The 26,494-nt window shown below is 38.4% G+C and overlaps 1 protein-coding gene across 7 annotated transcripts in view; it reads left to right on the top strand.

Annotated features, from left to right (window-relative positions):
* The window catches only part of fubp3 (far upstream element (FUSE) binding protein 3), a 109,176-nt gene that overhangs the window by 41,178 nt on the left and 41,504 nt on the right, over window positions 1-26,494 (top strand). For 5 of the 7 annotated variants that reach the window (XM_087998296.1, XM_087998299.1, XM_087998301.1 and 2 more), the window contains exons 3-11: window positions 754-787; window positions 3,206-3,255; window positions 6,871-6,942; window positions 7,193-7,250; window positions 11,705-11,870; window positions 14,070-14,168; window positions 19,730-19,828; window positions 21,797-21,899; window positions 25,679-25,779. In XM_087998296.1, coding sequence (XP_087854422.1) covers window positions 754-787; window positions 3,206-3,255; window positions 6,871-6,942; window positions 7,193-7,250; window positions 11,705-11,870; window positions 14,070-14,168; window positions 19,730-19,828; window positions 21,797-21,899; window positions 25,679-25,779 — 782 coding nt within the window. The remainder of the gene's footprint in view (window positions 1-753; window positions 788-3,205; window positions 3,256-6,870; window positions 6,943-7,192; window positions 7,251-11,704; window positions 11,871-14,069; window positions 14,169-19,729; window positions 19,829-21,796; window positions 21,900-25,678; window positions 25,780-26,494) is intronic. The other 2 variants (XM_087998298.1, XM_087998300.1) reach the window with 1 other exon arrangement.

The following is a 26,494-nucleotide window of genomic DNA, read 5'->3' on the forward strand; positions in this document are numbered from 1 at the left end:
TAACCAGTGGAAGGAGTTTCTTTTTGTCTATCTGTGTTCTTCCTAATACCTTGAAAGCCGATTAAACCACTTTTTAAATTTCAGAAGTAAACTGTAGCTTGTGTAGTCTGTCCTGTTAGGGGAATTCTTAAGTTCTAGGTGTCATTCTAGGAAATCTATGCTGTGCTCTCTCCAAAGCCAATACATCCTGTGATTGGCACTCAGACCTGCCCACAGTACTCAAAGTGCTGCAAAACCAGAGCTCAATATAATTGAAACAGGGCTTCCACTCTTTTGTATTCTAATCCTTTAGATTTGAAAGCCTCCAAGACATTAGCCTTTTTGACTGTTTTCTGTATCTGTTCATGTTATTTTTTTAATAACGTGGACCCCCAGTCTCTTTGGACCTCTACTTTTCACCATTCAAAAGTATCCTGTATTATCATATTCAGATCCAAAGTGGAGAACCTCTCCGTCAACATTCCATTTGCTGTGACTTTGCCCACTCATTCTCTTTATAAAGTTATATATTCATCTGTACCATTTTTATTGTAACGGTATTTGCTGTTGAATTGTGTGCAGGTTGTAACTTCAAGTAATGGTTGCAGTATCGATCCAGGTATTTTAGTTGCAGATCTCATTTCAATAAGGTCTGATCTGGAATGTACTTCTGGAGGCTCCTGTGTGTTAACAGCAGAATAAGAGTGTATGGGAGAAATCTGCACAAGGTGTATTTGTGCTTACAGACTTTAATTCTCCTTTCCCTTTTCTCAGTAGTGAACCAGCTTGGGGGAATGGTGCATCAAAGGTAAGGAACAGATTGTTGTAATTATTGTGTATCTGTGCTAGTGTTTTATATAATTGTAAGCTCCCCAGAGCAATTGATGCCAAATGCTACAAGTAAAAATAGCCTTTTTCTAGTATCCCTTCCTTTTATCACACCATTTTATTAGAAAGTGAGTGACTGTAGAATTGCCAATACTATGACAATATAATTAACATGGGTTGGCAATCTGCAGACAAATGTAGGTCTGAGGTATGGCACATTATTCCACAGCACTACCTCTCCTCAAGGTTTCAGTTGTCTGATGTGGTTTATTACACAGTTTCTCTATTAGTTATGTTACATGTGTGGGTGCGGCAGTCACCTCTCAATTGTAGAACTATATAATGGTTGCTCAGGATGAAAAATACATCTAGGAACATTACTAAATCATTCAGCCTCTGGAGCCTGTTCCACCATTCAATGATATATTGGTTGAATGTGGTCTAACTGAGTATACCTGCCTTTGGCTTAACAAAAAAAGTCTCAAATTTAAAATTAACAACTGATCCAGCATCCACTGCTGTTTGTGGAAGGGTGTTCCAAATATCTATTGCCTTTTTGTGTAGCCCAGGTTCAAGTTCCACCTGCTGCAGAGGTCTGTAATAACATCTGAGTAGGTACGATTAGAAAAGTAGGTAGAAGTGCTTCCTAAACCCCTCATGAATGGTCTGATCCTAATTCTCAGACAATGCCCCATAGCTCTAGAATCCCCAAGCAGTGAAAATTATTTGTTCCTGCATTTTTCTGTCAATAGTTTTGAAGACTTGATCAGATCAACTTTTAACCTTCTAAATTTTGGAGAAAACCAGACTAATTTACATAATCTTTCCTCACAAACTTAGTCCCTAAGTCCTGATATCATTCTTGTAAACCTACGTTGTACTCCCCCTAAGGCCAGCATATATTCCCTAATGTATGGTGCCCACTCTAACCAGTGTTTTGTACAACTGTATCTAACTCCTGCAACCTTGAACTCAGTCCTCTAAATACAAGGACCCGACTTCAATTAGATTTCTTTTTATCTTCTACACCTGTTTGCTCCATTTTAAAGATCTATGCACCTGAACCCCCAAGCCTCTTTGAACATCTGTTCATATCATCGAGAAAGTATCCTGATTCGTCCTTTTTACAGTCCAAAATGGATAATGTCATACTTGCATGCATTGAACTCCATCTGCCACAGTTTTGTCCATTGACTTAGGATAAAATTACAAAGGGACATTGATTAACTATCTCCTAAGCTGTCTACAGTGTGGCCTAACTTTGTGTCATCAGCAAATTTGGATGTATGACTTTCGGTGCCAATATTCAAGTCATTAATGAATAATGTGAATAATTGAGGCCCTAACATAGATCCTTGTGGGATTCTACTGATCATAACATGTCAATTTGCAGACTTGCCCATTATCCCTACTTTCTGCCACCTACCCTTCAACCAATTTCCCAGCCATGTCAGTAATGTACCCTCAATTCTGTGGGCTTCTTTTATGTGGGACTTTATCAAATGCCTTCTGAAAGTCCATATAGTCGACATCCATTCACAATTCTCTGTTCACTACCTTAGTCACCTCTTTGAAAAATTCAGTGAGGCTTGTCAGGCATGACCTACCTGTTATGAATCCATACTGGCTGTCTCATTAACTGAAAATTTCCAATGTGTTCAGTTTCCCCATCCTTGCTTAAAAATTCCCTCAGATTCCTTCCTCAGATGTTCAGCTAACTTGTCTGCAATTCTGATTTTTCACCTTTGTTTTGAAACAGAATGGCATGCAATTTTCCATTCCAGAGGGACAACTCCTATATCTAGGGACTCTGAGAGATTATAGTTGGGGCATCTGCAATGTGCTTCCCTTCTACTTCAGATGGAAATTGTCAGGTTCCAGAGATTTGTCACTCTTTAATTTTGTTAATTTTCTCATTGCCAATGTTTATTTAGTTCACTTTTGTTCAGTTCCTGTTTCTGATCCACTATTAATTTCCTCGGGACTTCCGGCGAGCCTTATTCCTTTTCTACTGTAAATACTGAGACAAAGTAATTATTCAAAACGTATGCCATTTTTCCCATAGTTAATTCCCCATAGTCACCTGATTTCAGTCCTTCACCCATCCTTCCATCCGGAAACCATAAATACTAGGACTACCTGCTTTTTAACTGAATCGCTCCTGAAAATTTAGAAGGGCAAAAAATGACGAGTTTGAGACCTGCCAGTTATTTTTGAAAAGTCACTGTCCCTTTTCATTGTTGTTAAGACATGAAAATAACCAGTTATTATGTAATTTTGACACAATTATGGAGCAGTATATCTAGTTTCTTGGGTATTATGGGTTTGCAATGTGCATGTAAACCTGGATTTTCCAAACAGTTATTTAAATCTGCACTTTTTAATATTCTATTTTCAGGACTATAATGTCTGAAGAGTACAAAGTGCCTGATAAAATGGTTGGATTTAGTAAGTATGAAAATTTTGGAGATAAATAATTTAAGTACAGTAAACTATGTTGAAGCATCCATACAAAATATTTTGATGAAATGTTTTAATTATATTGATCTTAGAATGTTATATTGATGTTTTCACATTTTGATATTTAGAATCTCTGGATCTGTTTGTTGCAACAGAGATAGTTTAAAACTTATACTTTCAGAATCAAAATGAGAATTTATTAAAACATTTGTGAGCAAAGATAGAGCTCATGGATTAAAAGGGGCAATCGCACCACCCATACAAAACAGGCTAGGCATTAGGCAGTGAGTAATGTTGAACCCTTGTTTTTTTGGCTTGGGTGGAGGTTTCTCTCAGAATTCCCCAAGAATCAGTATTCGAAGCTTGGTTTTTCTGATAAACATTGCCGTAAACATTGATGTTCAGAACACAATTTCAAAATTGACAGATGATATGAAACTTAGAACTATTGTGGAACATGAGCAGAATAGTGTCAAATTTTAAAAGGACTTAGTCAGGTTGGTGGAATGGGTGAGCAAGTGACTAGTGAAATTTTATGTAGAGAAGTGCAAGGTAACTCATTTTGATAGGCAGACCATGGAGAGAAAACATAAGATAAAGGGCACAGGAGCAGGAAGGACCTGGGCAAAAATGTGAATGTTTTGTTGAAGTTGGCTGGACAGGTACAGTGAGCATTTAAGTGTATATGACATTCTGGGCTTTAACAGTAGGAACACAGAATACAAGAGCAAAGTAGTTATATGAACCCTGTATAAGTCAGTAATTGGCCTCCACTGGAGTACTGCATCCAGTTCTGAGCACTATATTTCAGGAAGGATGTGAAGATGTTAGCAAGGTTGTAAAATAGATTCACAGCCTGGTTCTAGGATGATAAACTCCAGTTAGACAAAAAGATCGAGGAAGTTGGGCCTGCTTCTTTGGAAGAGAGATGGCTGCGAGAAAGTTTGATACAAGTATTCAGAATCATGAAGGATTTGGTCAGAAGGCATAAAGAGAAAACTGTGTCTATGAGGTGGAAGGGTCAAGAACTGTGTCTATGAGGTGGAAGGGTGGACATCTAAAGTAATTGGTGAAAGAAGCAATGGTGGCTTTTTATACAGCGAGTGACCAGGACCTGGAATGCACTGTTTGAGAGTGGTGGAGGCAAGCTCAGTTGAGAATATCAAAATGGAATTTGATCATTATTTGTAAATGATAAAATTGCAGGGCCATGGGGAAAAGGTACAGGATGGCCTTATGTGAATCATTCCTTTAGAACACCAGCACAGACATGACATAAGCTGAATGGCCTCGTCCTCTGCGTAACCTCATGCTCTTTGATTTCTTCAGCTGGTCAGAGCATGACTGGAATGAAATATGCATAATCATGTACATGTTTCTGTACAAACTGGGAGAAGCACAGAGCTTTAATTTGGTGGTTATGAGCTTCATTTTAAAAAAAGTAATTGGATAAGTTCTGAGTTCAATACAGCAGCTTTTGAATATTGGTGGGCATTAATCCATTGCTGACTCTGGCTGCCCTGTCTAGAGAAATTAAGGCAAAATGCTGGAAATCTGAAATTGAAAACAGATGTTCGAAATACTTCACAGGTCTGGTAGCATTTTTGGATGGAGAAACCGTTAATATTTCAGGTCAATCATTGTTTAATGGAATAGTCTGTCTTTGGTCTACTCCTATAACATCACATTCAGCCCCTTGAGCCTGTTCTGCCATTCACTGAGATCAGACTGTCTGTTACTGTGTTGCATATACCTTCCTTTGGCCCATATCCCTTAACACCTTTGGCTAAACAAAAATTTAGCTCTCAGATTTAAATTAGCAACTGATCCAGGATCCACTATTGTTTGTGGAAGAGAGTTCTGAACACCTACCACCCATTGTTTGTTGAAATGCTTCTCAATTGCTCTCCTGAGCAGTCTGACACTAATCTTTAGACAATGTCCCCTAGTTCTAGAATCCCAAGTTTTATCTTTATCTACCCTATCTTTTCTTGTTAATATCTTGAAGACTTTGATCAGATCACCCCTTTACCTTCCAAATTCTAGAGAGAGCAAGCATGTAAGTTAGCTTGCTGAGCTTGAAGTTTATTTTCAGTTGTTTTGTCACCATAACTAGGTAACATCATCAGTGAGAGTCTCTGGTGAAGCGCTGGTGGTATGTCCTGCAGTTTGTTTATAGGTCTTGGTTTCTTAAGGTGGGTGGTGTCATTTCCAGTTTTATTTTTAAGGGAAGGTAGATAGGGTCTAAATTGATGTGTTTATTGATGGAGTTCTGGTTAGAATGCCATGCCTCTAAGAATCCTCATGCATGTCTTTGTTTCGTCTGTCCTAGGATGTGTGTGATGTGTCCCAGTCAAAATGGTGTTCTCCTTTGTCTGTATGTGATAGTGGGTCATGTCTTTTGAGAAAGCAGTTTGTGTAATTGTTCCTCATAACTTATCTCCTGAAGTCCAGGTATAATTCTTGTAAAACTAAGTTGTACTCCCTCGACGGCCAATATATCCTTGGTATCCGGGTATGCTGTCAGTACTCCCAAGTGGAGTGTGACCAGGATTTTGTATAACTGTGGCATAACTTCTGCAACCTTGTATTCCAGTCCTCTCGACATAAAGGCGAGCATTCCATTAGCTTTGATTATTTTCTACATCTGTTTATGGCATTTTAAAAATCTATGCATTTGAACCCCCATATCTTTTGAACACCACTGCAACTAACTTCATACCTTCTAGAAACTATCACGATTGATCCCTTGGTCAAAATAGATGTTGAACTGAATAGAAATGTACACCTGATAATGGTATATCTCACCTTTGGTTGACATTTTACATGTAAAAGCCTGACAATGGATTACCTGCTAAGATTAAGGGGTAAAGCTTTCAACTGGATTACAAAACCATTTGAATAAATCTACAGGATCAGTCACTTTTCATAAATTTTACAGGAAGTGATTTGGTTTGACAGTATGCCTATTTAGCCTGCATAAACTGTAGTACAACATTGAATGGAATCCATATGCACGTATCTAATTATAGTGCTTCACTTAACTCCATTGCTGTTACTGAAGATTTATGTTTGAGGATGAAAGGGTTGAAGACAAGGCAAAATTTGAATTTCACCAGTTTCCAAAGACCAATTAGATGTTGATATATTATTTTCCCCTGATTTCTGCCACTGTTTCCTCCTCTAGTCATGTGTGTGCTGACTAACACTTCCACATCACCTCATAGCAGAAAGTGATTACCCATGGAGCAGGACCTGTTTGTCACCCTCTCCTCGTGGTGGGGTGTTCTTCTTAGTGCCCTAGCCAGAAATTAGTGAAACTCTCGGCTTTACTACAGTATTGTTTGAATAATGGTCCTTTCTAGAATGTCAGCTGGCATCCTTCATATTACTGCGAGATGTTAGTTTAAATATTGTGTGCATGAAATGGAGATAACTTCGTAGATTCTCACAGATGAGTGATCCAATGAAAGCATAACCTTGATCATCTTTAATCAAGTCACTTTCAAATCCAGTTAAAGTAGCTTGAACAAGACTGCTTTCACTTTAAGATAGTTAATATTCCTGTCCTTCTATTGACATTTTTACAATTGCTGTCTTCAGTAATTGGCAGAGGAGGAGAACAGATATCTCGGATACAGATGGAATCTGGCTGCAAAATTCAGATTGCACCTGGTAAGTACTTAACTATTGATTTTAGATTAGGTTATCTTCAGTTTCTGCTTTCGAAAAAGTTTACATTTTAAGACTTTTACACTTTTACAAATTTCTTCTAAAATGTATTTTTGTTTCAGTATTGTGATGTAGTCCTTTTAGCTGATGTAGGCTGGTGTGCAATGTTAGTCCTGTTTGGCAAGACAAATATGCCTTAACACCTTCAATAGTAATGCTTTGAGACTAACTTTCCTTTTTGCTCCCTTGTAAGATAGTGGAGGTCTCCCAGAACGGTCCTGCACGTTGACAGGTTCGCCAGAGAGCATAGAGTAAGTATTGTCTGTCTTCCATTATGAATGTATGTTTGACATACTGCAATATTGTACAATCTAGTGCACAATTGAATTTTCATGCATCCTGGCGTGTCTTTGTATCTAGTATCCCTCCCACGCATGTTCTTTCCCTAACTATCATCCTCTTCTCCCCTATCAATATCACTTTGATGTCAATACGAATCTATTACTATACCTTGATACCCTCAAACTTGCAATCTAGTAGACTGAGGGAAAAGGCTGTGTTACCTTGACCTAAGAATAAGCAAGCCACTAAATTGTATTCCTCAATTAATTTATCGGTCTTGATGTGATCCATGACCAAATTTACATGTTTGATTACTCAAATCCGTTGGAGTATTACTTCTGCAGCTACATTAATTTCATCATGAGCATTTATTGTGCCCAGTGTCAAAAGCAGAAGCTCAAATTTCATTTTAAACTAGAATTGTTAAACTTCTCTATTAGAATGATTGGTGTTGGTTTAGTGAGGTTTGGAATGGGCAAAATCAATTGGACAACTGTTGTATCTACTTACTCGCATGACTGTGCATAGCTCGCTTCATTTGTGTGATGATTAACCAAATATAAACAAAAGGGATAAAGTTGCCTGACAGCTGAATTACCAAGTCTTGCATGCTCTGCAGTTTGATTCCACAATCTGACCGATCATATGTTATGTTTCTAATGACCTCTGCACTAGGCTATCTTAAATATTGGAAACTTTGGCTCTGGTATGATTTGCATAATTGCTAATGCTAACTATGAAATAAGGTGAACAAGTCTTTAACAGTGATATGACTTACTATATATTTTACAGTTATCCTATTGGGTTTGTTGGAAGCCTTTTCTAGTTCTAAAACTCTAGTATTTGACCATGATGCGATTTCTAGTACAAAAGCAATGGCATACTTCTCTATAACTTGCAATCTTTGTTCACAAAGTGGGTGTTGGGATCATAAGTGAGATCATAAGCTGAAAATTTGGGGGTCACAAGCCACGAGGCAGCAATGGCCACTTTGGAACTCTGAGTTGTACGCTGCAGTGTTACTCTCACTTTAACAATTCCCTGCTCTCTCAGCCTCCAAACTTTGTGTGCTTGGTTCTTAAGCCTCAAAATGTGGTCTGTGATGATACTATGCCTTTTAAGAGATATATTTTGTCCTGGGTTTTTTTCAACGAAGGAAGTTTGAGTAGTCTCTTTAAGCCAATAAAGTAAACAGCTTGAGGGCTTGGGTTTTCTTTTAAAGTTGGAACAATAGAAGCAGCCTGAATGAGTGGGGTCAAGTTTCCACAGTAGTAAGTTTTTTAGTTTTAGATTCTCAGTAGCTGTTGCTGCTGGGGTCTTGAAACTGGATGTGCAAGCTTTTTCTCCTCTCTGTTACAGCTGAAAGCTGGGGTTCTCTTCCTGCTGCTAGAATTGCATGTGAGACAATCATATTTTATTGAATTTGCCTTTGCCAAGGGTGTTTTTATGGGATGTTACTGTATTGGAACAATTGCTGTTTAGTAGTTAAATAATCTATTATTCTGTTCAGTTTTCCAGTAGAGTTTGTTATTCCAATTTCTTTCTTTTGTTGTGTTGTAACTATAGTGTATGAATAAAGTGTGTTTTGCTTCGAGTGGTAGTTTGACAAATTGAATTGCATCTGGAACATCGCATCTTACATTTACATTTAAAAGAAAAAAATGTTAGTGTCTAGGCTATTTTAATATATTTTGGCGGGGTTTGGTCTGGTCCATAAAAGGTCGCAGTGGGCAAAAGTTTGGACATCACTGTCTCAATGTTTCTAAGCACTATTCACTGCTTTGCACTTGCTATCCTCTGAAGCATTTGAGTCATTGTGAAGAGATGCACAAGAATTGTGTTCTGCTCATGTTCCTTCCCTTTCTTTTTGAAATATAAAACCGCATCAGCCTCAACTTGATAGAATTGAGGGATTTGAGCTGTAAATTTATGGGGTGTAGGTTTGCTCGCTGAACTGTAGGTTTGATATCCAGACGTTTCATTACCTGGCTAGGTAACATCATCAGTGGCGACCTCCAAGTGAAGCGAAGCTGTTGACTCCTGCTTTCTATTTATATGTATGTCCTGGATGGGGTTCCTGGGGTTTGTGGTGATGTCATTTCCTGTTCGTTTTCTGAGGGGTTGATAGATGGTATCTAGATCTATGCGTTTGTTTATGACGTTGTGATTGGAGTGCCAGGCCTCTAGGAATTCTCTGGCATGTCTTTGCTTAGCCTGTCCCAGGATAGATGTGTTGTAACTTCTTTGATGTATGGTAAGGTGGTTAGGGTTTCTGGCTGCGTTTGGTCTGCTTGTTGTGGTTTGTTCTTGAGGAATCTGTGGACTGCATTTTTTGAGTATCCGTTCTACTTGAATACGTTGTATAGGTGGTTCTCCTCTGTTTTCCGAAGTTCGTCTGCGCAGCAGTGTGAGGTGGCTCGTTGGAATAGCGCTTTGATACAGCTTCGTTTGTGTGTGTTACAAACATCACAAAATGGTGGGTTTTTACATCCGTGTGTAGGACTACGAGGGAGAGGGGATTTTAAGTTTTAGTTTTTGTTTGAGTGCTACTAGGATTCAGAGGGGTCTTAGTAGTCTGGCTGTCATTTCTGAAACTTCTTCGATGTATGATAAGGTGGTTAGGGTTTCTGGCTGTGTTTGGTATGCTTGTTGTGGTTTGTTCCTGAGGAATCTGTGGACTGTATTTTTTGAGTATCCGTTCTTCTTGAATACGTTGTATAGGTGGTTCTCCTCTGTTTTCCGAAGTTCATCTGTGCTGCAGTGTGAGGTGGCTCATTGGAATAGTGTTCTGATACAGCTTCGTTTGTGTGTGCTGGGATGGTTGCTGGTGTAGTCAAGTATTTGGTCAGTGTTTGTCGGTTTTCTGTATACGCAGGTTTGTAGTTCTCAGTTGTCCTTTCTTTCGACTGTGACGTCCAGGAATGCTAGTTTGTTGTTGGTTTCTTCCTCCTTGGTGAACTTAATGCCTGTGAGGGTGTTGTTGATGATGTTAAATGTCTCTTCAATCTTGTTTTGTTTTGTGATGACAAAGGTGTCATCTACGTAGCGGACCCAGATTTTTGGTTTGATGGTTGGTAGGGCTGTTTGTTCTAGTCTTTGCATTACCGCTTCTGCTATGAATCCCGATAGCGGATATCCCATGGGTGTGCCGTTGGTTTGTTTGTAGATTATGTTGTTGAAGGTGAAGTGGGTAGTGAGGCACAGGTCCATGAGCTTCATGATGTTTTTGTGATGTTTGTAACACACACAAACGAAGCTGTATCAAAGCGCTATTCCAACGAGCCACCTCACACTGCTGCGCAGACGAACTTCGGAAAACAGAGGAGAACCACCTTTACAACGTATTCAAGTAGAACGGATACTCAAAAAATGCAGTCCACAGATTCCTCAAGAACAAACCACAACAAGCAGACCAAACGCAGCCAGAAACCCTAACCACCTTACCATACATCAAAGAAGTTTCAGAAATGACAGCCAGACTACTAAGACCCCTTGGAATTCTAGTAGCACACAAACCCACTAACACTTTCAAACAAAAACTAACAAACTTAATAGACCCAATACAACCCATGGACAAAACCAACATCATCTACAAAATTCCATGCAAGGACTGCCACAAAGACTATGTAGGACAAATGGGAAGAAAGTTAGCCACCAGGATACACGAACACCAGCTAGCCACAAAAAGACACGACCCCCTCTCCCTCGTAGCCCTACGGATGAAAAAAACCACCATTTTGACTGGGACAACACATCTATCCTGGGACAGGCTAAGCAAAGACATGCCAGAGAATTCCTAGAGGCCTGGCACTCCAATCACAACGTCATAAACAAACACACAGATCTAGATACCATCTATGAACCCCTCAGGAAATGACATCACCACAAGTCCCGGGAACCCCATCCAGGACATACATATAAATAGAAAGCAGGAGACAACAGCTTTGCTTCATTTGGAGGTCGCCACTGATGTTACTGAGCCAGGTAATGAAACGTCTGGATATCAAACCTACAGCTCAGCGAGCAAACCTACACACTAAACCTCAACCTGAGCTACAAACCTTCACAAACCCTGTAAATTTATGTCCTGGGCTGCAATGCATTAGAGTTTTGATGTATTAAAACCTCAAACAAGGGATATGAAGCTCATAGAACGATTTTCCTGAAGTAGATTGATTTCTTTTCTGAAAGCTAAATAATAAACAAGCCTTTTAATATTTTGACCAAAGCAAATCCTAAGCCAGCTAACTGAACTAAATGGTCATGGCAAAAAGTTACATCAGCCTAGTATGTGACATTCCTGTGAGGCATTTTGTTAAATGTAATTTAGTTAATTCAATCATGTAAACTTTATTGAATTGCATAGTTGTGTACTTTTAAGACTGACTTGGCTGATCACCATGACTTCTGTTTTATTAATCAGAGAAGCAAAAAGACTCCTAGGGCAGATTGTGGATCGGTGTCGGAATGGACCTGGCTTTCACAATGATATTGATAGTTCCAATAGCGCTATACAGGAAATCCAAATCCCGGCCAGCAAAGTTGGGCTTGTCATTGGCAAAGGAGGGGAAACCATTAAACAACTGCAGGTAAGAAGCCTTTGTCAGCTTGCCTTGTGTCTTTTATCTAACATTTTCAATTATTATAAATGTATTATGTCAAAATTTGAAAATTTCTTTGGCCCAGCAGTTCATTGATCTAACTTCTTTTACTGTGTCTAAATCATTAGGACAGACTCATGCATTTTGACAGTTGGCTGTTTTCTGAAATGTCTAAGAAGTGTTTAATTGTTGAAGAGTGCAGTCTTTTGCTTGAGATGTTGATCCAAGCTGATGTTGAGATAGTATTGCTTAAAGAATAAGAAAGTTCTCTTGGTGAAGTTGGCAACATTTGACTCTCAACCATAGCTAAATTATTAGACTGCTTCTCAAGTTTTGCTATGCACACATTGATTGCTGTGTTAACCATCATAACAACAACATCAAAAGAAATTAAGAGTCTGTAAAGCAATTTGCAAATTTGTTTTAATTTTTATTCATCTGTTTACATGTATGTCAAGTCTCCAATACAAACAGACCTTGTTTGCTTTTAAATTTGGGTTCAACTATAAATGGGCTAATGGCTATTAACAGTTCCTTACGAACCTCCAGTCTCAGTTGTTGCACTGTTTTCTGATTGTGTTTAGTCCAGTTCCTTCTGTTTCTGGCCCTACAGCTTCAAGAAATTACCACACATACCCCAGCAACAGTGGAAAACTCAGTTGTGGCAAAATAAGGCAGATAGTTTGTTGACACATCATATAATGTCCTATGAAAGTATCATTTCACATAAATCAGCCCTCACTGTTCTATAGTGTTGGAATAACTTTCAACAGACCAAGAATCGAATTTGTAAAAGAGTTTGACTATCTTTTTACTCTTTTGTTTTTGAGCTGATAGAGAGGAAAAAGGAAAAGAACCGCCTGTGGCGACTGAAAGATTCTTCTGTAAAGAAATGAAGAAAGACTTGCATTTATATAGCATCTTTCATGTCTATTTCTTGTAATGTTTAGTCAATGACTTGCTTTTTGAAGTATGGTCAGTGTTACAATGCAGACACTGTGCTAGGTAATTTGCGCACAGCAACCTCCCACAGGCAGCAATATGATGACAATGAGATAATTTGATTTTGTGGTGTTAAGGACACAAGGGAGAAATCACTTGCTCCTCTTTGAAATGTGGCCATGAATCTTCAACATTGGCCGAGGAGACCATATCTCGCTGTAAAGATGACTCCTTTGACAGACGAGCACACCCTCAAAGCAAGACTGAAGTGTCAGCTTTGTTTTTTGTGCTTATGTCCTGGAACACGCTCTCCTAGCTTTAAGGTCTGAGTGCTTCCAACTGAGCCACATTGTTTATCACCAAGAGTGATTATATTTTTGGGAAAACGATTTGAATGACCCACGTAAAACGGGTTTACTTGCTCACTCTGCACAGCTGTAAGTACCTGAAGACATTCTGTCAGGATTGCTCAATAAGTTTCCGAGGCTTGAGACTGTTACACATTTCCAGTTTAATTAATACTGTTCAGTCTGCACCATTCTTTGTAATAGTGTCTTCATCTTGGAGAAATAAGGAACACTGTTTCCATTAAATTCTGGATTCTTTGGATAGATGCAAACAAAACTTGTGATAGTTAGGGGAAATTCCAGGGTGATTGTAAAAGTAAGCTTTACCCTTCACTTGATGGTTCATTCAAACATCGTTTTGAAACAAATAGCCAAAGGTATCTGGTGAAGTGAAAAGTTAAATCCATTTGGAAGAACTTGCAAGCCTAAAAGTACAACATTGTATCTTAGGTACCTTGGCTGTTGGGAACCTTCTAGTCAGGGAATGGGAGGACCACTGACCAAATAACGTCATATATTTACAGCAAAGAAATGGCAACACAACAGTAGCGACCCAGCTCAAGATGCTAGGCATCTCAATGCTCTTCTTGAGCATGAGTCTGAGAATGCAAGTGATCTAGAATGAGGTAGCCTTTGCTTAAGTGAAAGTATTTATTTAACTAAACTTTACCCAATTTGTTAAATGCTTTCCATAAACTTTTAACAAATTTATCCTTGAATGTGGGTAGATTTGTTCTGTTGAGAATCAAAAGACTGGTAACCATAAAGGCAAAGATAGATACACCCCTGGCTAGAGTTAACCAGGTGACTGGGCTAAATAAGTGTTAACGTTTGGCTTAACCGCTGGAGTATGTGTGTCCGTGTGGTGGTGTGATCCTTTTTTTTTTGCCTCTTTCAGGAGAGAACTGGTGTAAAAATGATAATGATTCAGGATGGACCACTCCCCACAGGTGCTGACAAACCACTGAGGATTACAGGAGATCCTTACAAAGTACAGGTGAGTTGACTTCAATAGCCTTCATTGAAGTAATCAAAGTGCTGAATATTGCATGATTTCCTTCTAATTTGTTCCTGTCTGTCATTAAAGTGGCTTTTGCCAAATGTAATATTAAAGTCCCTGTGTGTGCATATTCAGGGATGCACTGACTTTATTTTCATCGACAACCACTGCCATTTTTAACTTGCCATTTCACCATGTCAATGTTTACTTTGCTTTGTATTTGATGAAATGAGAAGCTACAAAATTCTGTGACAGGGTTCTGGAGAATAATGCAATTTCAGGTTTATGCCGTGACTGGTTGAGATGAGCAAAACTCCACAGGCTAAAAATCTGAGAGCTCATACGTGGAATATTACACAGTTTTTATCTCCATATCAAAGGGAAAATATACCTAGTTTGGAGGTATTCAGCAAAGATTCATTCAATTAATTCCAGGGGTTATCTTCAAGTAATTTCTGTCAAATTGCCTGAGGCCAAATTGAACTAGCGGACAGTTGGTGGTTGTGTATTAATTAAAGGTGTTAACTGGGTGAGAATCTGACTGGATGTTTTTGTGTATCTAATATGTGTTATAGTATATGTTTAATAGGTAAACTGCACTGGAATTTTGTTGAATTGGAATAAAATTGACTAGGAAATATGTGCTTGGATTCTGTCTAACGAGCCTTTGGTTGCTAAAATTTATTATTGGTAGCAAAGAATAAATGGCTCTTTATAAGTCAAAGAATAATGTTTAATTTTCACTCTAACAGAACAGTAATTAGAAAATGAGCAATGACTGGATCAAAATCTAAAGTATGAGTTTGTTTGCCCACTTTTGTTTTCTTAATATGAATCTTATGATGAGTGGAAGAATGAAGTAATCATGTAGGCACATGTTACTTTACTGAAGAAGATACTTGCCTTTGGTGCAACTATACAAATGCTGTCGTAGTGCAGTGGTGGTGTCCCTACCTCTGAGCCAGGAGACCTGGGTTCAAGTTCCATCTGCTCCAGAGGTGTGTAATAACATTTCTGAATAGGTTGCTCAGAAAATATCTACAAAAAGCAGGCTTAGCGATGTTTGTATACAGAATTGGAGACTGATGATTTGAACGCAGAATGAAGTTCGGACAAATTATTTAGATTTAGATTGGATTACAGTGTGGAAACAGGCCCTTCGGCCCAACAAGTCCACACCGACCCGCCGAAGCGAAACCCACCCATACCCCTTACCTAACACTACAGGCAATTTAGTATGGCCAATTCACCTGACCCTGCACATCTTTGGATGGTGGGAGGAAACCGGAGCACCCGGAGGAAACCCACGCAGACACGGGGAGAACGTGCAAACTCCATACAGTCAGTCGCCTGAGGCAGGAATTGAACCCGGGTCTCTGGCGCTGTGAGGCAGCAGTGCTAACCACTGTGCCACTGTGCCGCCCACAACTTGCATGGATAAAATTAATCAAAAAGTTGATTATGCTGATTGCTTATGAAGCATGGTCAAAGTATGACAAAGTCAGAAAGTGTGAAGATAGTTCCATAGAGGAGAACATAATGGAATTCAGCACATTTGTTTATATATTGACTAGTAAATCCATTTTGAATTTCTCCAATCTGGCCTTTAGGTTTTATATTGTACTAAAATAATGAGTTTTTACAGATTTCTAGGTTTGTCAAAGAATATATTTGCACACTGCTAGAAAAAATGTCAGAAGAACTTTAAAAAAAATCCCTGAGAAGAATTCTTTCCAGCAGCATTTGTAGTGCAAATGGGAAATCGGACAAAAAAAAGGACACAATGTCAATAGCCTGGTGAGACCAGTTGGATACAGGGTGTGGGCAATAATAAGAAAAATAAATCTCTAAAAGAAATGACAAGAAAAATGCTTTTGACAAGTTTGAGAAGTGAAGAGTACTTGTGGTTTGCAATAAAAATGATATCCAGAAATACTCAATGTCAATTAATGTTTCAGGTCACAGTCAAAATGCCATTTTTTTATGGACTATCCCAAGCATTATAATAGTATTTGAGCTGAATGTGAACCTGAAGATTCTGATGGAGATATGGATCAAAGAGAAGATATTGTATTGGTCATAAATTTCAAGCTAGTAATGAATGTGTTCGTGGTAGAATTGATCAGTTGTGAGGTAATAAATAGCATTGCATGGTTACAGTTTGGGGAATAGACTGTCTATTGAGAAATTTGAGAGTTCCATCAGTTTCAGATTTGGGAAGACAACACATTAAAATCCATTGTAAAATAGCCAGAGTGAATTATTTTATTAGATACAAATTAATTGTATCCAATGAAAGTGTTGTTAGTAAACCATTAATGAAAGCACAGGATATGGAAAACAACAAAGCTATTGGATTTGGAAAGTCTGTGTTTTTAATAGCACATAACACTTTATTAATGTCTTTAATGGAGTTGGTATTTGGTGGAAGACATTTTCACTTTATACCTTGTAGACTTGACAACCAGATCTAGTGAGTCAACAATAATACATAGTAATACATAGTATTATTGTGGATGTGATAATGAGAAAAGTACTTAAAGATTGAACTTGGACCACTGGCAAAATTTCTCACTAATACTAATGAATTTAGTGATGTGTGCAAATGTGAATGTAAGTTAATACGGTAACAGCAAACTCTTGTCAGTGGGTTGTGTGAAAGAAACTATTTAATCTATTTCTGCATGAAATTTAGGCAGATCTGCTAATTTATACATTATTGTCTGTGCTAGCATGGAGTGTCCCTGCTAACAACTCACTGCAGATATTTGGAAGATATCATCTGTTTTTGGTAAAAAAAAAATCCTAAAGTTCTGTCATTAATGAGATTGGTCCCCAGCTTGGAAGAGGTTGCAATTAGCTCTGCATTTTTTTTAGTATTGAATGCACTGCACCCAGGCACAAAGGCTTCCGTTAAAAACAAAGTCAATGGAAGAATTTGTCGAGCATAATGTAAGACCATTGAAAACAGTTTAATTCGGGGAGACAGTTCCTGATAAGAGAAGCCTAACGAGTGGAGAAGCCCAGAGAAAGCTATTGGTAAAGGCAGAAAAATAACAGTTGTACAGCTTAAAAGCCATTCTGTTTGGGTATGTTCTTCAACATTGCTAGATATGAATTATAAAGTTGCAGAAAGTAATAGGGAGTTGGGTACTTATAACCATAGGTTGCACATTTTTAAGATGTGTAGTTCAGGTTTGGGTTGTAAATTTGCTCGCTGAGTTGACAGGTTTGTTTTCAGATGTTTCGTCATCATGCTAGATAACATCAACAGTGAGCCTCCAGATGAAGCACTGATGTTCAGTCTTACTTTCTATTTATTGTCTTGGTCTGTTAAGGTGGGTGATATCATTTCCGGCTCAGAGATTGATAAATGGGGTCTAAATTGATGTGTTTATTGATTTGGTTCCAGTTTGAATACCAGGCCTCTAGGAATTCCTGTGCATGTCTCTGTTTAGCGTGTCCTAGGATGGACGGGTTGGTTCAGACAGTGGTATCCTCCTTTGTGTGTATGTAAGGATACTAGTAATAGTGGGTCATGTCTTTTTGTGGCTAGTTTTCTGCCTGTCTGTCCGATGTAGTGTTTGTTACCAACAACCAACAAAACACATGTTATCTACAAAATACCGTGCAAGGAGTGTAACAAACACTACGTTGGATAAACAGACAAAAACTTGCCATCAGGATACACTAACACCAACTAGCCATCGAAAAGCATGACCCACTGAATCACCCACACACTTGGTGAAAGTACTTTGCTCTGGCAGTCAAGGCATTAAAATATGTTTCTGCCACCCAATCCCCGCCAAACCTCCTGTTGCTTCAGTGACTTGCTGTTTGTCATAATCTGACTTGCAGTTTGACCATATTATGGTCATTTTGTATCATCTTTCAATGATCTCTCAACTCCATAATTCATTTATTCTGTCAAAAATAACAATAGCCCCAAAACAGCCTCCTGTCTACATTTTTTTGGGCTACAAGACTACTGTTTTTCACTTACTCACCTTCTTTCCTTCAATGAACTCTCTACTCCGTGCAGGGAGGAATACCTTAGTCTCTCAATTTCAATTCACCGTAAAGTCCCGATTGTACTTTAAATCTGATTACATTGCAATTATATTTTCCCCAATGTGTGCCTACCTTGAAGAATTCTACAGCTTCTGCATCATTATCTAGAACTTGTTCCTAATTCATGCTTCCTTCCTATTGGAGCAGTATATTCATTTAAAATAAGTTGAAAATGTATCCCATTGTCCCTTAACTGATTCAAGACACTGTGTCGACTGTCATATTCTGGAGCCCATAGCAAGTCTTATTGTGTGTGAAGAACTGCCTCTGATTCTAGTTGATCTTTGTTCATAAACTGATATTTATTTTGCAGGTAAGTTTGTAAGTTTAGATTTTGTCTTTGGCTTCCTGTGTTTGTTTTTTTTGAACCTCAGACCTTTCCTGTTAGCACTGACATTGTTCATCCCCTTAGCTCTCTTTAGTCAATAAATGCCTTCATAGTTGAGACCAGTAGAAAACTACACTGTTTTGCACTATGTTTTAAAATTACCATTACTAATCTGTAATTCTATTTATCAATTTATTTTCTTCCGTGTAAACTGAGCAAGGTTTCATCCTTAAAATTTTTGTTTGCATTTTTGTCCTTAACTTTTTATTTGCCCTTTTTAGTCACATATTGAACATAATTATGTTCCAATTATATTTTTTCCAATGTTTACCTACCATGAAGAATTCTACTGGCTCCTCATTATTAACTAGAGTATGTTCCAAAGTCGTGCTGTTTTTCTGTTGGTGCAATATCCTGATTTGAAAGAAACTACAGGCATATTGGCAAAGACTGTTTGCACTTCAGATATTTTCTTCACTTTTTGGAGAAATAAAATGGCCTACATCAATGGCTTTAAATTGCCTGAAAATTTCAATCTCTGTTTCCTTTTCATTGGTTGGCATTCTGTTAAATGTGCGCAACATTATGACTGGATCTTTGCCATATTCTTTGCCTCCATCCTAAAGTTCAATTCTGGAGCACACCACTATTTAAATGCCGACAGTCTAGTATTATGAAATATTTTCTCCAGTACTGTGACATTTTTTCCACCTTCCCAGAAGGTTTGTCTGGGTGTAATTGCCAATTCTGATTTAAGCAGTTGTGTTTTCATTATATTCATTTGTCTTGATTGTCAGTAACATAGTTTGCTTGGTGCTTCATTCAAAATACCTTGCTTGAATCTGCTGAGACAGTTAAGATCAATAACTTAGTTTTGTGGGTGATTAATGTGACTACTGCATTTAGCTGAGCTGATTTGTGACTTTCCAACACGGACAATGCATATGAGAGCCCTTGTGCTGTTTGTGGCTTTGTAATTCTGTTTTTATTTAATGCTGACTATGAATTTTATTTTTGACGCAAATCATGGTACATTCTTGAAAGTAGCAATTAGTGTTTACTCATTGATTTGCTTTTGCATACATGCTGCTCATAACATTATTGACCTAAAATGATAACTTAGTTTCTCCTCTCTCTGCCATTTCCTCCCTAACCCCAGCAAGCGAAAGAGATGGTCATGGAAATAATCAGAGATAAAGATCAAGGTGATTTCAGGCGGAATGAATATGGTTCCAGAATTGGAGGAAATAGTATAGATGTAAGTACTCGATTCCTTTTTTGTGTTGAAAAAAACAGTCTGTGTTTTCAAATGATTTTTGGGTAGATTTTTTATTTGTTGCAGTTTCTTTGCATCACACACAAGGAGCACCCTGTGTGTATTCATTAGTTATGAAAGGACTACTTTTAACTATTGGCATGCCAGTAAATAAGATCCATTTACATTTGGAATAAAATGGGCTTATTAGAGATACGTAGTATGGTTTTGTGCAGAGAATATCATGTCTTACCAACTAAATAGAATTCTTTGAGAAAGTGACAAAGTTGATTGATTAGGGACAGTGAAGCAGACTGTCAGAAAATGCAGCAGACAATAGATAGATTGGAGAGTTGGGCAGAGAAATGGTAGATGGAGTTCAATCCGGACAAATGCGAGGTGATGCATTTTGGAAGATCCAATTCAAGGGCGAACTATATGGTAAATGGAAAAGCCCTAAGGAAAATTGATGTGCAGAGAGATCTTGGTGTTCAGGTCCATTGTACCCTAAAGGTGGCAACGCATGTAGATAGAGTGATCAAAAAGGCGCATGAAATGCTTTCCTTTATCGGATAGGGTATTGAGTATCAGAGTTAGCAGGTCATGTTACTGTTGATTAGGATTTTAGTTCGGCCACATTTGGAATACTGCGTACAGTTCTGATTTGCCACCTTACCAGAAGGATGTGGATGCTTTGGAGAGGGTGCAGAGGAGGTTCACCTGGATGTTGTCTGGGATGGAGGGTGCTAGCTTTGAAGAGAGTTTGAGTCATTAGAAAGACAGAAGTTGAGGGGGGACTTGGTTTGAGGTCTACATAATCATGGGTTTAGACAGGGGGGATAACAAGCTTTTTCCCCAGAGTGGGGGGACTCTATTACTAGGAGTCACGAATTCAAGGTGAAAGGGGAAAAGTTTAGGGGAAATGTGTGGAAAGTTCTTTACACAGAGGGTGATAGGTGCCTGGAACGTGTTACCAGGTGAGGTGGTGGTGGGGGCACGATAGCATCATTTAAGATGTATCTAGAGAGATACGTGAATGAGCAGGGAGCAGAGGAATACACATCCTTGGAAAATAGGTGACAGGCATCTGGATCGGTGCAGGCTTAGAGGGCTGAATGGCCTGTTCCTATGCTGTAATTTTCTTTATTTTCTTTGTTCTTTGAATTTCTGGAATACATTTAGGATGTGCTGTTTGATTATCCCCATCAACATGGATTTAAATGTATTTGTAAACAGCTGGTGTTCTTTCATATCTCAATTAATCCATTTAATTGAGATTTAATATCTCAATTTAACTATTGGAGGTATTTTCATTTGAGAAATTTACACGATATTTTGACTACCTTAACAGCCCAGGCTTGTTAACTCTTGAATGATTCCTGGGAGTATTCAGTATAACCAAACTCCTCAGACTAGGAAAATCCATGGTCTCTGAGCAAATCTGTTGTCAATCAAAGCATTAATAGCATTTTATAATCACGATTGAAAAATTAACAGTGCCAGCTTCTGATCACGATTATCCAATGCTTGAACTGAATATCAGGTAAGGACAGAATCATATTTGTTCGGTATGCTCTGGTATTGAGCAATGGCGACACTCATTATTGTCATAGGTGGTCGGGGGGGGAAATTACCTTCTGTACGAGTTCATGGATCTGTAACCCATTCCTTAAGAATAGAAGCGGAAAAAATATAAACTATCTGATAGATATATTCCTACAAACTATTAATGTTAAGCTCTCATTCAGTAGCTTTGGTATGTTTGGTTAATTGAGAGAGGTTCTACAAAGAAATAGGTTGATGCATTGAACTGTTAATGAACAGTTATGAGAAGCCTTTTTCTTTTGGAACAGTGGTTCTGGTTAATTGCAAGATGTAGGTTTTAGGTGTATTGCACTAAATATTTGTAAGCTAAATTCTTCTCTTCTCTCTTTCTATCCCTCCACCACCCCATCACCACCCCTAACCAAGGTTGCTGTACCTAGGTTTGCTGTTGGTATTGTAATAGGAAGAAATGGTGAAATGATAAAAAAGATTCAAAATGACGCTGGTGTTAGAATTCAGTTTAAACCAGGTAAGGAAACAATTGCTTGGTATATGAGAAAGCTCTTTTACAAAAGAGGCCCATTCTGTTTGGAATTTAGTCCAACCTTTGTTTATTAAATGACCTGCATCATTCATTGGGCATTTCTTTAAAGAGCATGACAGTTCCTCAATTTTCTTGAGCTGCCACAACCTTAAGCATTCTTGCACTTGTGTCCATAATCTTTGTGCTTGCCCAGTTTGGAGACAAGTGCTTGTAGATAGATGTAATTATATCAGCAAAATAAAATGATCACTCAAGTGATGTTTGGCTAATGATTCTGCCACCACTGATTATCAATCCTTCACCTTGCTGCTGTTAATTAAAAATGTTTTTCAGGTAAATCACAGCTGAATGGTCTCTGACTATAAAATTCTTAATCAAGAGCTTTCCAGATGCAGTGGAGGCCCAGTCTCTGGATTCATTTAAGAAAGAGTTGAATAGAGCTCTGAAGGATAGTGGAATCAAGGGTTATGGAGATAAGGCAGGAACAGGATACTGATTAAGGATGATCAGCCATGATCATATTGAATGGTGGTGCAGGCTCGAAGGGCAGAATGGCCTACTCCTGCACCTATTGTCAGATTAGAGTATTGCATGGGTTAATTGAATCTAATCAGGCACTTTAGTTCAGCAAAGTCCATTTAAGTTCAGTAGATGTATGAGTTGGGTTAAAAACAAATTGACAGGCTTTGATGCCTAGAAGACTGAGATATATGATTGAAACGATGACCTTAAAATGTAACTTGAGGATATTCCAATATAATCCTGTCTGACTTCAACAGCAAAACAGAACTTCCAATTACTTTCAGTTACAAATGATAGACATTTCCAGTTTTAATATTTTGATTTTCAAGCCATGCAGTGGATGGACATCTAGCATAGCAAACACTTAATTGCTCCTTAATTACTAATTTGTTTCAGAGCACTGATAATTGATTGTGTTTGTGTTGAAGTAGCTTTTTTAGTGCAGTTGCAGTAGTTTTTACTAATTTAGATTTCTAAGGTTGGGTTAGCTATCCATTTAAGTATTTTTATTTAACCTATTTTTCTAATCAACCTGTTCAGAGATGTGATTGCACACCTCTGGAGTATATGGGACTTGAACCTGGGTATGTCAGTCAGGGATGCCTTGTTAGTGACTGAAGTCCTGCTGAAATATATTCAAGCCATCAAAATTATCAAGTATATTCAATGTGCAAACATTTTACTCTGCAGTTGAGTAAAAACATCACCTTGATTTGCATCAATGTCAACCTAAATAGCTGAATAGTTTTCCAGTTGGAAACCAAAAACAGGATTTAGGGTATTCAAACTGGACAAGTTATAACACGAAGTAATGTAAATAAAGATCGTATAGACATAGAAAATAGGAGATAGAAATAGACTTTGAGCTGGTTCCGCCAATCATTATGATCATGGCTAATCGTCAAGCTCAAGCTCCCCCTTTGATCCCTTTAACTTTCAGAGCTACATCTTCACTCTTTGAAAATTTTCAATGTCTTGTCCTCAGTCACTTTTTATGCCAGAGAATTTCTCCTCATGTTAGTCCTCACTGACCTAGCGCAAATCCTTAAGCTGTGTGACTCCTGGTTCTAGATTGTCCAGTCATCGGGGACATCTTGTCTAATATTGTTTAAAATGTTTTTTTTTAATGGCCTTGTTGCTTCATTAAGTTTACAATGTTCATGTTTCTCCATGCTACAACTGTTGAAGGCTTGTCTAATTCACCACACTGACAAACAAGACTGACCAATCCAGTTTGGTGACATTTGGTGTCAGTTGTTTTCATCCATTTCTCTCTCCCAATATTCCAACATATCTCTGTTGATTCATCTTAGTGTGAGGTTCAGGGGACACTGGGAGTTTTCAGTAAGTCATTCAGATCATCCTTTAGAGACTAACTTGACAAACTCTAATTCTTCAGCATCACTGCTAAGTGAGATTCTGTATATTCAACATAAGCAGTAGTACTTCCTGGCTTAATTTTCTTTCTTTGACACCTCTGCTCCAATAACTGATGGGTTGAAAGCCATTGTAGAGTTGCACTCACTGCTTCCATGGAAATAAGCTAATTCTGTTCAGATATTTTTCTATGTAATAAATGCTACTCTGGGTAGTGCCTTTGCCCATAGTGCAAATATTGGGACTATCAAAAGTATAAGATTATTCAGATGTAGCAGTCATATTATTCCAACTTTACTGTCCAGCTCTTCCTATGCTAAGATGGTGCTTATCAATTCAAATAATTAAATCGTAAGTTCAGTCTGACTTAACAGTTAAAATTCACAGCTGAAAAAGATTGGTATGACTGCTGTTGTGGTGCAATGTTGGTGTCCCAAGCCCTGGATCAAGAGACCCAGGTTCAAGACCCACTTGTTCCAGAGCTGTGCAATAACATCTTTGTACAGGGTGATTTGAGAAATTAGTATGGTGCAGTGGTAGTATCCATATTTCTGAGCCAGGAGGCCTGGGTTCAAGTCCCACCTGTTCCACAGGTATGAAATAACCTTGTTGAGCAGGTTGATTAGAAAATAAATTAAAAACAAACACACTCCTCCGCTTCCTCTGCTGTAACCCACCCCAGCTCTGCCCTATCCCCTCTTCTCCCTCACTTGGCATCTATCCTCACCCCTGTGTTCCTCTGTTTGCTCTTTCCCTCTCTGATTGTCCCCTCTCCCTCATGCTGAACAACTCACCACCCACCATGGAAACACGCCCTTTGGTCCCAACTAGTTCACACCGACCATGTTCCCAAACTAAACTAGTTCACCTACCTGTGTTTTGCCCTTAACCCTCCAAATGTTTCCTTTTAAAGTACTTACCTAAATGTCTTTTAAACATTGTACTGTGCCTGCATCCACCACTTTCTCTGCCAATTCATTCCATGTATGAAACAGTGTTTTAAAAAAAATTGCCCTCAAATGTCCTTTTTAAATCTATCTTCTCTCACCTTAAAAAAAATGCCACCTTGTTTTGAACTCCTCCACCTTAGGGAAAGACTTTTGCTATTCACCTTACCTATGCCCCTCATGATTTTATAACCTCTAAGGTTTCCCCTCAACCTCCTACGCTCCAGTGAAAAAAGTCCCAGCCTATTTTTATAACTCAAACCCTCCATGCTTGGTTACATCCTAGTAAATCTTTTCTGAGCCCTCTCCAAGTTGATAATATCCTTCCTATAACATGGAGACCAGGACTGCACAAAGTACTCCAGAAGAGGCCTCACCAATGCCCTGTGCAACTGCAACATGATGTCCCAACCCCTAAACTCAAAGATCTGAACAATGAAGGCAAGAATGCTAATAGCCTTCTTAATCACCCTGTCCACCTGTGAAGCAAATTTCAGAGTTATGCGTCCAAGCCCCTAGGTCTCTCTACTCTCCAACACTACCCAGGACTCTAGTTAGTTGTATAAATCCTACCCTTGGTTATTTTACCGAAATGCAATACCTTGCATTTATCCAAATTAAACTCCAACTGCCACATGTGACCAACCACTGCCTTGTTGCCAACCAGATCTGTATCTATACACCCCTTAATTCCAAATTATCTGCAACTCAATTTCAATTATTGTCTGTTCATACAGTTGTTTACATGATGTTTGGCATTGCTGTCTGATTACTTACGTTCAACCATACAGCCACCCTTTCCCTCATTGGGTTTTAAAATATTTATTTTGCATTTCATCCATAGTTTTTAGAAACACAAAAATAAAAGGACAGTCCTTACAAAATGTGTGTCACTTAGCAACCTTTTTCTCCTTCCAGATGATGGTATAATGACAGACAGAATTGCTCAGGTGATGGGACCTCCAGATAGGTGTCAACATGCTTCTCATATGATTAATGAACTTATTCATACTGCGCAGGTGAGGAACTAAGTGCTTAAATGCTCTTATTCAGCAAAGAAAGTTACACTGATGATGTGCAGTCTTCACTTCCTTTAATTTTCTTTTACATGATCTAAGTGGAACAAACCAACATAAAAGATCTGGAAATTTTCAAAGCACAAAATCTTTTATCCTCATGTTCACAATTCAGTTCACTTGAGCTGTAAGTTACATGGCCCTCAAGTTAGAGATCGTGCTGCTTCAGCAAGACTCCTTCAAATTGGGCTAATTTGCTGGGGTGCATGGGAATTAGTGGATACATTTTCATCTCAGAAAATATTTAATTAATTAAGAAATTGACTAATGTGCATTAATCAAATTATTAAATGGTCAGCAGGTCTGGCAGCATCGTGAAGATGCAACAGAGTTAGCATTTTGAATCTAGTGACTCTTCAAGACTCAACAATAACTGTTTTCTCCCCACAAATGCTGCCATACCTGAGTTTCTCCAGCAATTTTTTTTGTTTCAGAATTCCAGCATATGAAGTTCTTTGTTTTGTTAAATGGTTCAGTAGTTCTTTTTAAAAAAAAACACTTTCAGTAATTTTAAATTGAGTTACTTAGAGCTGGAGGGCAGGACATTGTTTTGAGGATTCTTATTTATGGTGACAGGACCATATCAGCTATATTAATACGACACCAGGTTGCCACTCAAATACATCAATGAATACTTGATCATGGAGGGCAAAGAAGC

This window comes from Chiloscyllium plagiosum, unplaced genomic scaffold, assembly GCF_037043375.1.
Source record: "Chiloscyllium plagiosum isolate Xiang-an unplaced genomic scaffold, Cpla_swu_hap1 HiC_scaffold_21, whole genome shotgun sequence".
NCBI lineage: Eukaryota > Metazoa > Chordata > Chondrichthyes > Orectolobiformes > Hemiscylliidae > Chiloscyllium > Chiloscyllium plagiosum.